General features: G+C 36.4%; 1 protein-coding gene across 1 annotated transcript in view; it reads left to right on the forward strand.

Annotated features, from left to right (window-relative positions):
- Window positions 1-12,814, forward strand: part of LOC136866798 (germ cell nuclear acidic protein) — a 188,100-nt gene that overhangs the window by 98,126 nt on the left and 77,160 nt on the right. The window contains exons 6-7 of the mRNA XM_067143904.2: window positions 1,745-1,881; window positions 10,087-10,161. Of these exons, the coding sequence (XP_067000005.2) occupies window positions 1,745-1,881; window positions 10,087-10,161 (212 nt within the window). The remainder of the gene's footprint in view (window positions 1-1,744; window positions 1,882-10,086; window positions 10,162-12,814) is intronic.

Genomic DNA, 12,814 nt, shown 5'->3' on the forward strand with positions numbered 1-12,814 from the left:
AATTTTTCTAATTCAAGTTTTGATTCAAATTCAAAAATCTCCTATTTCTTTCAAGTAATGCATTGTGTTCTTGCAGAAAATGTGTTAACTATAAAGAAATTCATGTATTAAATCATCATTGACCATATATAATGCACCAACTTTGAAAATGTCACACCCGTTACAAATGTATAAACTTTACATTTTCAATTTAATTATTCTGAAATAAGGTATGAGTGTGCTATAATGCTTTATGTTCATGATGGAGAAAAATTACAGATTTCATTTCACTAGAATCACAGAATTTTAATGTTATCATTGTACGAGTGAAAGATTCATGTTTGTGCAAGTCACAGCCCGTTATATAGTTTCAGTAAGTATTTTCTCCATACTTAAAAATATGTTTTGGTCAAGATTTATTCAGGGGATTAAAGTGACTGTTGCACATTCAGCCATATAAATTAAATGTGAAAATATACTTTATAAAGGTATTTTTTAAGTTCAAAGTGTAAACTTTGTAGTCCAAATGTCACACCCGTTACTATGGAATGGCCCTAGAGTGATCTTTCAAATTATTCCATATAAAGTGAATGTTTAGAAAAGAAAAGTTAAGGAAGATTAAATGGGAAATGAAACAGTATAAAGAAAATGTATGAGATACATCTTTAGGTGCCTTATGATCTAGTGTATAGATACACAATACCACCACTAGACAGATTGGCTAGTGGGGTATAGAGGAATAGCTTATGGTGGTTGTGAGTGGGAAGGGTCAGGTGGGATTGGGTATGGGTATATGAATTAGAGGGTTTAATGCTGTACTTTTATTCAGTTTTCTTTTGATATAAAGAGGAGAAATTATGTTGAAAAGAATGTTAGGTTTCTCATTAATTTCATTGATATTGTAAATTTGACTGATGTAATGTACAAGATGTATGTAAAGGTTTTCCAAAATATTAAGCATTGGACCTTTCTTTTCTGTTTTTAGAATGGATAGATCTTGGTTAATAGATTATGATTGGTGTCTGTCATATGTTGTCCAACAATAATGCAAGATAAAAGCTACACCAAAAGGACATCATAATAAAGTACTGTTTTATATTAAGACTACGATTTTCTTAAAAGAAAAAAATGACACACAAGTGTTGGATGTATGTGCAAGAGACATCAGTTTTAATGGACTTGCGTATAACCACAACATATTTTATCAATGTTTCAAGACATGCCAATAGTGTGTTATATTAGATGTTGGTGTTTGCAAGTTACATGTGGAGTGTTTTTATAATGGCCATAAAATGTGAATAAATGAATGAACGAATAATAGCAATAATGTTACTTGTTTACATCACACCAACTACTTCGTGTTGTAACAGTACCTGATGGACTTTTTGTTCGCTATTAAAAAGGGTTCTTTCAAGAGATATCTTGTATTGAAATGTTTGGACTCAGATCATCAGCACTGAAACTGTGTATTTAATTAGTAGGGCTTTCCACAGAGCCAGCTGTAGGAGCCTTGTTTTGTGTTTTGTAAGTGGGTATGTTAGATCATTTTGGAGATGGATAGACTCAGTTGTAGAGGGCAGGAAGAACAGAGTGAACTGTGGAAGATTATAATTTAACTTGATGGATTTTAAACTGAATGGGATAAGAACAGACTGTGAATATAATGAAGTATAATCATTATGGTTGACAAGCATAGGTCCTTATTGAATATATTTAACTTGATTGAAATCCTGTATGTCCTGTTTCACACCTGTCTTTTTTCCAGGAGGTACAATGTGAACACACTGCAGCCAAAGGTGCTTTTCTCATCAAGTGATAACTCAAGTGATTCAAGTGACAAGCTGGAAGGAAGAAACATTGCTCCTAAAGCAAAAGTGTCCAAGAAACCTTCAGCAAAAAAGGGTAAAGATATTTCCTTAATGTGCATTTTCATATTTCTTATTTAAATAAGGTGGTATAATGTAAGTACAAAGACTCAATATTGGACAAGTCTGTTCTTTACACTGAAATACACCACAGTAATGTAAGGTATATCTCAAAATCTACACATGTAAATGTACAAGGCTGATGAACACATTGTTCTGTGTTACTGAATATAATAGCATCAGTTGATACTAAAACCTTGCAAAAATAAAAATCATCATATAATCCTAGAAGTTTTGGAAGAATTTAGAAAACATGCATGAGTTTCATAGTTGATTACTTGTCCTCCTTTCCTTCTCAAGATAGTGAGATCAGTGCTGGGTACGGCTGTTGGCATTTGAGAATATTTAAGTGTGACAGCTGTAATGTCATCAGCTCCTACCATGTTAAAAATAATTTGCAGGACAAATTTCTCGACTTAAAAAACTTTGTAATTCAGTTTAAAAACTGGAAATTTTGAATAATGAATGGAATAAATACTATTGCATATTTTTACTGTATATAGGGAACCTGCAGTGGAGTAATCATCATTGACAGGTTAGTTCTTGTAATTGCAACAGCAGTGCCATCAATTAGAAATGAGTGGCAGCAAGCAAAACAAAGCTCACCTCAGCTAACAACAATAGTCAGCCAGTGTAATATTATTTTTGATAGGTTTTAGGGGCTTGTGCCATTGTAGATCATCACATTTTGTTTTTGTACCACTCGGTGATAGAGCATTTGGGGCCTAGGTTGTCACCCTTTGAGATGCGGGAAGTGTAGGATAAGAGGAAGGTTGGATCTGCAAAGAAAAGGTGAAGAGACATATGATGGATGAATCATCGTCATATGTCCGGAAGAAACAAAACATGACATTGAATGAATTAAAGTTTCATTATCCAAGATAACGTGAATCAAATCAATCATTTTTGTCAACATCAGTTATTTAAGTTCAATTAATTCATTGAATTATGTTCAGTTATATGTTGAAAAGGTTTAATATTATATTTCATGACTTTTCTCCAAATCAATAAAGAAAGGAATAGCAATTTAAAATCATTAAGTTCTCCCCCCCCAAAACTAACAGTTGAAATCATTGTTTCTTTAATGACATGACTTGATATTACATGATATTACATTACTAATTCGTATTTCCTTGCCTCAATTTATACTTTCCTTTTTCTGCAAAAATCAGCCTATCATTCCCTCTGTGCGATATTCTTACTTCTAAAATGCCATAAATTCCATCAATAAAATTCTGTCTTCAACTTGAAAGAAAAAGCATTGACTTGAGTTGATAAAACTGTATCATGACTTTAAAAGAAAAATATCGCCACACATTAAGTCAATAAATTGCCTAACAACCATCAGTATTGCTAAAATAACTAAATCTCACGAAAAGAATCAGTCATGCAAACAGTCGCTACCGCTGTGCATAAATAATATGTCAACCTGTCAAATCATGCTGCAAAAAGAAGACAATAATGTTGTGGGAAATTGAAATATGACCAAATACTACCACACAATTCACTACTTTATATAGTTAATTTTTGTTGATCTTAATTCCCTTTTAATATCTTCATATTATACTCAGATTATCCTGAAAAATCATAACGATAACTGCGATACTTAATGCGGTCACTCGAAAACCAGCCAGAAGAGTCGATGCTGAAAAAAATAAGAATTTATGAAGAAACGGTGGACTTCTATAAGCAAAAGTGTAAGCTCTCGTCCATCTCTGTAATCAGGACGCCATTTCCATTTCATCGGTTTGATGTTCGGCGCTCGAGGAATCATACCCAAATTTTTTGTGAACTTCTACAATGCCTTTGGGCTGAATAGAGATTTCATCTATAACATCGAACAGCGCAGCAAGCAAGAATTCAAGAATTGCGCGCCAGAAGTCAACATACGAGTATCAGTCATTGGATGACCCCAAAAGAGGAACTCCCTCCTGACCATGTTACAGATTGGGTGAATTGGAGAGTGCTGAATAGAGTGCACTCTGGTGTTACACAGTGCAGGGTCAACCAGAAGAAATGGGGTTTCGAATTGAACAGTACCTTGTGTGTATGTGGAGAAGAGCAGACCACAGCCTATTTGCTGCAATGTAGTTCATGCCCATTCAGTTGCACAACAGAAGGCCTGGTTAAAGCGAAGCCAAATGCACTTGATGTCGCAAGGTTTTGGGCTCACATAGTTTAATGTGGCTCTTCATCACTGAAGAATTTATATTATGTTTTATGTTTATGTTCTCTCATATTTAATTTAAAACTTCTGTATGCTTGTGACACAATATAAATAAATAAATCTATAACATCGCCATTACCACACTCAAGAAGTCCATCATGATCTTCAAGAACCAGTCTTGTGGACCTCAGATAAATGTTTGACGTGGCTCACTCTTTTGCCTACTCTTAACTTCATACTATTCATGTAGCCACTGTATCTAAGCCTATATCCATTATTGTTGTTAAGGTACTCATTGTCCTTGGGCAACCTGCAGCTGTTGCAGGTAGATTGTATAATAAATAATAATGGATTCATTATTGATGGCAATTATCCACATCAGCTCTATGTATGAAGAGATATGTTGTCTAATTGTATGGAAATATGATACTGTTTCATCCCTTAGTTTTTTAATACACTAATAAATACAATCTGCATGGGAAAAAATATATATTGCATGAATTAACAGTTGTTACAACATGAAGTTCCCCATTATATCACCTTTTAAACATGATTAATTTACAAATAAATCATTTTGATGAATTATGAATCCAAACAATATCAATAATCACATAGGATTACATATCTCTACATAAACACATATCTCTTTATTCATATTAGCATCTATGAAGACTCCTACCACATTTACCTCATTTCATTCAACTCCCTACATATTCACAACATACCCGTGTTAATCTGCAACATCACCGATACTCTTTTCCTTTCATGTTATTCAAAGACTCTAACGTGTCATAATACCATTTGTACATTTCCATCTACTGAAATATACGAGGTTACAGTAGCTGGATTCATATTTTGAAGTTTTCATGTCTTAAATATTATGTCATCACATATCCTTACATAACATAGTATTTTTCTGTTAACATGGGTAAAACACATTTTATAATAGCATATACCCACGTATTTCCTCCATATTGGTTAATGATACTGACACTTTGTTAATTTCCCAAAAATAAGCTGATTATAAGAGTTCGTAATGGCAATTGCTTCAATCAAGGTAATGATATGAAATATGACACCGAAGAATTATTTATGAGGATCACACATTGATTCATTTCCCTTTTATTCCCGTAACCTACATTATTTTTTCAAATACATGTTAATAAATATCTCTTTATAATCTTACTGAACTGTTTAAAATGATGTTCCTTTCTCTTCAGAAAACTTGAATTATTGCCTAGAAGAATTACATAGAAATATACTAGTACCATTTAAAGAATAGTGTGGGAAGTTCGAATTGATCACTTATCTGATGTTGATTCGATCTCTCGCCAGGAGTACATATGTCTAGCCTCCATCCATTATAATGCCTCGCACCAGCATTACATATTTAATGACACATTGGACCCATCATCTTGGTAAATATACTACAATATCTTCTTGACCTGGAACTTAGAAAACTACAATTAAAACGTATTCTGCACAATTTAGTAATGTCCAGCTGTCTCCATAACACTCGCCTGAAAAGATTTATTGTTTTCTTATTTTAAAATTATACAATACTGTTATGATGATTCACTTAAAATTAACTTCTATTTTAAGACTGATTCTTGTAATTTTGTTTAGGTTTTACATAAATATTCTCATTTTATATTTACTAGTTGTGACTTCGTTTTTCGTTACGCAACTTGCTTTCACTTTTTCAGATTCTTTAAAACATGATATTAAAAGTATTATTATTATTAATAATATAATAATTTATCTAATGTTTCTCCTACATAGTTATTCTATTTGCGACTATTTGCTGTAATGGCAGCTCATTCTCATCTCCCTGACCTCGGAACTTAATTATTTCTTTGGCCATTTCTAACACATTCTTGCCATTGTGGTGGGTTGGTTGAGTATTTATATTCACTGAAACTCTCAAGTAAGGCAGTGAAAGTCAGGCAGAGGGAATCAACGTATACCAAAGGTGCTGGTCAGTGGGAGGATGACTGAGGATGGTACAAAGGGGAAGTGTAATAAATAGAAATGAGTATGGGTGGTGTGAATAAAAATGAGCACGCACTCTTTACTCGCGAATTTAGAGCAGGCATTCGCAATGAGGTGAATAAAAACCGCCTGTCGGAAGCCATCACTCACAGCAGACCTGTGACCTTGAGCACACACTCCAGTCGCTCAAGTAGCAGAGCGAGCGCTTTAGATTTCTGGTGAATAAAGATAAAGCAGGCACTCATTTCCGTTAGCGCCTGCTCGTGTTTCCTTGAGCTAGTTCAGTAATTGACTCAAAACGATAGTGTCAAGTTCAGTACCATGGCAGAGTTTATGACAGTGGTTAATCGCAGTTAAATGGTTAGCGGAGCATTTCCTTTGGCATTCCGAAGAAACAAGAGATGGTGCACTAACAAACGAAGAAAAAATGAGAATCTTCTTGCGTTATGTTGGTGACCCAGGATTTCAGAGTGGAGTTGGTGAAGATGTCGGTGTACGTCGGAGCACCATGTCAAAAACATTTTCGTAGGTTTTGACTTCAATAGAAATTCAGGCCGATTATTGGATAAAATTTCCAACAAATGTTGCTGAGATGCAGGAAGCACAGGCCAAGTGGCAAGAACGTTTAGCTTCCCTTATGCTGTCGGAACTGTAGACTGTACTCATGTACAAATTTACAAGCCACATGTTCATGGGAATGACTACATTTACAGAAAAGGTGTCCCTAGCATTAATGTACAGGCTACTTGCAATGGAAAGGAAGAATTCAACCAGTGTCAATGTACCACGGCCTGACTCTGTCTATGACTCCCGAATTTGGAGGAACTCCAATGTTTGCAGAGTTATGACGCCTCTGTTGGAAGTCGAAGAGATGACAACTTCTGCAGATCCTACAACTTGCTTTATGTCGCACTGACACAGATAGATCTTATGGTGACGATGGGATAGGAATGGCCTGGGAGTAGGAAGGGAACGGCCGTGGCCTTAATTAAGGTACAACCCCAGCATTTGCCTAGTGTTCAAATGGGAAACCTCTGAGAACCATCTTCAGGGGTGCCGACAGTGGGGATCGGACCCATTATCTCGCGGATGCAAGCTCTCTGCTGCTCGCCCTTAACCACACGGCCAACTCGTCCAGTTCTGCAGATCTGGCTCTTTAAAAATTATATTCAGTTGCTTTAAAAATTATATTCAATTGTCAGTATATATTATTTTCGTCATAATTAATTTTTGTTGTTTACGTTAGACCATTTTCCTCAATTTATTAATGCTGTAATATTCAGGCTAAGATTTCCTACCTTTCAGACGCCCGATGATAGGGTTGTTCTCCCCCTCCATCAGAATCATCAGCCGCTTCTCCCATCATTTTAACGATATGCATTTGTTTCCCATACGCTTTAATTCTACTTTATATTTCAGTCTTGTTTTCATGTTTTGTAATTTTTTATGAACAGTTGTTGGTTGGAAATTCTTCTTCTACCGCTTTACCAACCCCTTTGGGGTCGCAGGTGAGAATTGTGCCACACATATGGGGATTTGGCCCTGTTTTACGGCCGGATACCCTTCCTGACGCCAACCCTACATGGAGGAATATAATCACTATTGCGTGTTTCTGTGGTGGTTGGCAGTGAAGTGTGTTGTGCGAATGTGAAGAGGAAAGTGTTGGGAAAAACACAAACACCCAGTCCCCGGGCCGGAAGAATTAATCAGAGGCGATTAAAATCCCCTACCCACTGGGACCCTCTGAACCGAAAGCCTCGATGCTAACCATTCAGCCAGTCAGATAGTTGTTGGATGGACATATTTAAGTTAAATTTAGCAAGTAGTTCACAATGAACTGCATTTATTGCACTTGTTTTCTTGTGCTTCTTATCCGGTAAATGTGACTCGATAGCTGCAGTCGCTTTAAGTGCGACCAGTATCCAGTATTCGGGAGGTAGTGGGTTCGAACCCCACTGTCGGTGGCCCTGAAGATGGTTTTCCGTGGTTTCCCATTTTCACACCAGGCAAATGCTGGGGCTGTACCTTTAATTAAGTCCACGGCCGCTTCCTTCCCAGTCCTAGCCCTTTCCTGTCCCACCGTCACCATATGACCTAACTGTGTCGATGCTACGTAAAGCCACTAGCAAAAAAAATTAAAAAACGTAATTGTATGTTCCTTTAAAAAGGAGATAAAAGCGGACTGGAATTCTATACTGTCGTCTGCCATGTTAAACATTGAACTACCTGGAAGTCATCGAAGTGTTATCGCAGTCTAAGGTGTTATATACATTGCATGTGCACGACCTTGATTAGTGACACTGAGTTGCTGCTCCAGACACTCAAGTGTACGCTGTGCTTCCGCCCTACATTTTTATTCACCGCAAATGCTGAGTGGAAGCTCATCGGCAGGAAGACACTCGGGCACTCAGCGAGCACACGCTCACTCGCTTAGACTCATTTTTATTCACACCACCCTATGTATAGAGAAGAGAAGAAAATAGGACTCTAGAGGATAAACAAGAATGCCAACATCATTTGAACAAATAGATGTATTCAGACACAAAACCAAACAGTAAAGCACCAGACAAAATAGAAAAATCACAATTCATTTCATAACAGATAAAACAGGAATTTCACAAAAGAACCGTTGCAGTATTTATAACTTGGATTTAATCTGAATATATTTGACAAACACATACATGACAACACAGATGTTTTCCAACAAACTGTACAATATGTAAGAAGAAATATGTAGGAAATAGGTAAAGTATAGGATATAAACTTCATGATTCTGATCCATATTGAATTGTAATCACAATAATAATTATTAAATTAATGTCATAATGGTTCACCTTTCAATACTATAATATGCAATATTTTGAATTACATTAACTAGGGACTGGTTTCGGCCTGGGCTGGCCATTTTCAGGTAAAGCTTTGAACAGGACCATAATAATCAAGGTACAACATTTTAAATGCCCTAAAGAAGAGGTATCTACTAGTTAGGACAAGATTTATACTGAATCAAGCCATATTGTAGGAATAAATCTAACTTAAAAACACTGCACTATACAATTCTATTAGCGAAATTTTTTAAAACGGTCAGATACATTTCACCCAAATAGAAAAGGTCAAAATAAGGCATCTTCCCAGTAATAAGATATAAACAGCATTGAAGTATAAAAATTTAGAATGTATTGACGTAAAAATGTTCATTTGTTCATTAATTGAAGCAGCATTCCAAATTAAAGGAATTAGAAATCCATTCACTCTCATATCGATAATGATAAGAGTACAATCACGCGAGAACATCTAGTCGCATGAATGTGAAGTGTACAAGTATTTTTACAATACCTCATAGTCCAATAATGAAGTCCCTTGCTGGTGTGGAAAATAAGTAGAAATTTATACCAATGTAAAACAAAGATGGTTCTCTCTCTCCAACAGTAGAAGTACGTCTCAAATTAGGAGGCTGATAGAGCCAGTTTATATTAGCAAGTTGGAGAGAGGAAGGGCAAAGGGGAAGTTATGGCACACTTGCACTCGCACATGCCGAGAACATGCTGGACGTTGGGAGTAGATTCTAGGGCCGATTATGTCACCCAGCACCGGCACATATGGTCAGCTTGCAGTATTTCCACACTCTTAGCGGGGTGTTGAGGTAAAACACTGCGAAGAAAAGAGCAGTAGTGTATATAACAAATGAAGCAGAGGTGATTAGTAGAGTCTATTACACCATAAATACATGCACCATTTCTATTAAAAAATTGTGAAACTTTGCAGTCTGTTACCTCATGAGTCCTAGCCCTTTCTTATCCTACAATCACTGAAAACCTATAGTATTAGTGCAGTGTTAAACCATTAGCAAATTAAAGAGAGAAAGAATTCTAACATTTAATATTGAATACTACATTAACAGTGATGTCATTGCTATGTAAAATATTTTTTGCTGCCATTGACAGCACATTAGTATCACACAGACAGTCATGTGTGTATGTAAAGAAAGAAATATTTTATATATGTGGAAGTTTTCTGTTACAGCTGGCCCAAAGAAGATATCTCGGGCGATAGCAACATCTCAGCCAGAACAACTTGGATTTTTGCGCTCACTTTCAGGTTGGTGAAATTTACTGTCCAGTATTTATAAATTTGTGCTTATGTAAATTAATTTTGACTCTTCTTAATAAATTTTATTGTAAGTCTGTCCCGCTGTAGCTATCCACTGAAGCTCACAAAGAACTGTGACCTCTTGTGGGTGGGGGGCGCAGACAAAGAATACGCCCACAGTATCCCCTGCCTGTCGTAAGAGGCAACTAAAAGGGGCGACCAAGGGATTATCAAATTAGAACCGTGATACTTCTTGTAATTAGTTCCATCACGCAGGGAACACCATGGGCCACTTTTACTTGCGCGTAGTCCCACTATGTTGGGTACACAATAGGTTTGTGATTAATAGCGACAGTGTGTGCTCAGGATGCATTTTAAAGTACCTGTGATTCGTACCACTATATAAGTGACACTATGGGTGAGCGACACTATGGTTCTGCCTTGCCTATGATTAGTACCCACTATGTGAGGAACACCACGGGATAGTGTGAGTCCCTGTGGTTAGTCCACTTATGTGAAGAACACCATAAGTTTGCGTTGCCTGTATAGGTTTGCATTGCCTGTAAATAGCTACACAATGTGCAAAACACCGTAGGTCTGTGTTACATGTGCGCATTACATTACCTGTGAGTAGTACCATAATGTGTGGAATACCGCGAGTCTACGCTACTTTTGATTAGTACCGCAACATAACAAATACCATGGTTCTAGTTTCCTAGAGATAAGTACCATTATGAAGGGCCGATGACCTGGATTTTGGACCCGTTTAGACTACAAGTTTCATCAATTCAGTATTGTGGTTTAGAAGCAGTCCCTTCATCAGTAATACTATTGTTTACCCCTAGTTTCTGTAAAGTGGGGCATTTTGGGTCGGATCCACTGATTATTTTAACTTCATAAACCGCGTGCAGACATTTTTTAAATTTTACACCATCTGGCTATCTGCTCATCTATTTCAACATTCCATTTTACTCTGGGTCTGTACTAGACGGCAGAGTAAGTCGAATCTCTCTTGGGCGTCTATGGCGGAGTTTTAATGAATTTTTTCGGGTAAACACCAAATGTGTAACCAGAGATCTTTTACATGCCAAAATTGTATGCCATGGAGTGTTGAATGGACTCTTTCTCTACCCTTCAAAAATCCACCTACCTCTGCTGGGTTTGAACCCTCTATCTTGGGATCAGAAGGCCAACACTACCACTGATCCACACTGGCAGCTAGCAGGAAGGTGAGACTGTTAAAGCATCATGGCTGAACATGTAGATCCTGTTAAACCTTGCAAGCCATTAATGAGTGCTGAGAAAGTAACCGACTTGCTATTTTCGTAGAGTTAGTCATATTTATTATCTAGAAAAACAAACTATTTCTGAAACTCTGTTGCCCAAAGAGGCTGGCAAGAATGAACGTGAGCTTTAACAGTTCAAAGTGCCATGTTGTTAGGGAAGAAGCACTGTTAATCCTCTGATCAGAGTGAGAAGGTAAAGGACAACATTTTGCACTGTGATTACATGAGGACTATTCTGAGCGAAAAGACCACAGGAACTTTTATATAAAGAACTGACGAGAGAGAATTGGAATATTTGCATACCTGCCCTTATTAGAAACTTTTCTATGCAGAATTTACGAGAGAATTAGGATAATATTTGCATACCTAAACTTATTAAAAGTACATCTTTACTATTTCCAGACTATTCAGTGCAGCATTGCTGGCAGTGGTAAATACTCCATTTCAGTTTTCTGTGTCTGGTTTTCACAAGTATTTTATGCACGTTCATAGTTAATTGATGATGATGCTTGTTGTTTAAAGAGGCCTAACATCTAGGTCATCGGCCCCTAATGGCATGAAATGAGACTAAATGTAAAGATAATTAAAAATCCATGGTACCCAGAATTAGGAATAAATAAACATACAGAAAATAAATTAAAAAGGAGAAAAATTATTTATAAGATTCACCTCTATAGTGAAATGTACAGTATATCTAATGTCTGATGTAGAACAAGCACTGACTTGCTGGAGGAAGCAGGCAGGCCATATAAACAAAGGAGTGGATAGGGAGCAAGCACTGACTTTTTTTTAGAAAGCAGGCAATGTAAATAAAGGAGTAGATAGGGCTATCATTTCCAGATTTACTTCTTTCCTGAAGTCCTAAGTCAACTTAAAGACATCATATTATGACAAGAAGATCATAATCATAATTTTTGTTATAATGTGTATTTTAATGTTATAATTATTCCTGCAGTATTGTCTTTGTCTGGTGTACATATGTTTTAGTTACCACATAATCTGTTTAATTTTATTTGGCTGAAGATGGTCAGTAAGTGGCTAGTCCCAAGACTGATTTAGTATTATTTACTTGATATATTGTATTGAATTTATTTATTTCTTATAATTGCACTTCAATACAGAACAAGAATGAAATTTATAGCTTATAACAGTGAAGGGTAGCGAATATTTGTCGCGTGATATAATGTAAGGATTAGAAACATAATCGTGTGAAGTTGACTAGCGTATATTTGTCTTGTGGTAGTCCTGTGATAGACACTGAAAAGGACGTGAAATGCTTACTAATGAAGACAAAATCTATGAAGTGGACGGGCATTCGAATCTTTCAACTGTGGTGTGTATGTTGAAACTCGCACCTTCGAACTTCAACTCGAATC

The sequence above is a fragment of the Anabrus simplex genome, chromosome 3 (assembly GCF_040414725.1).
Source record: "Anabrus simplex isolate iqAnaSimp1 chromosome 3, ASM4041472v1, whole genome shotgun sequence".
Classification (NCBI taxonomy): domain Eukaryota; kingdom Metazoa; phylum Arthropoda; class Insecta; order Orthoptera; family Tettigoniidae; genus Anabrus; species Anabrus simplex.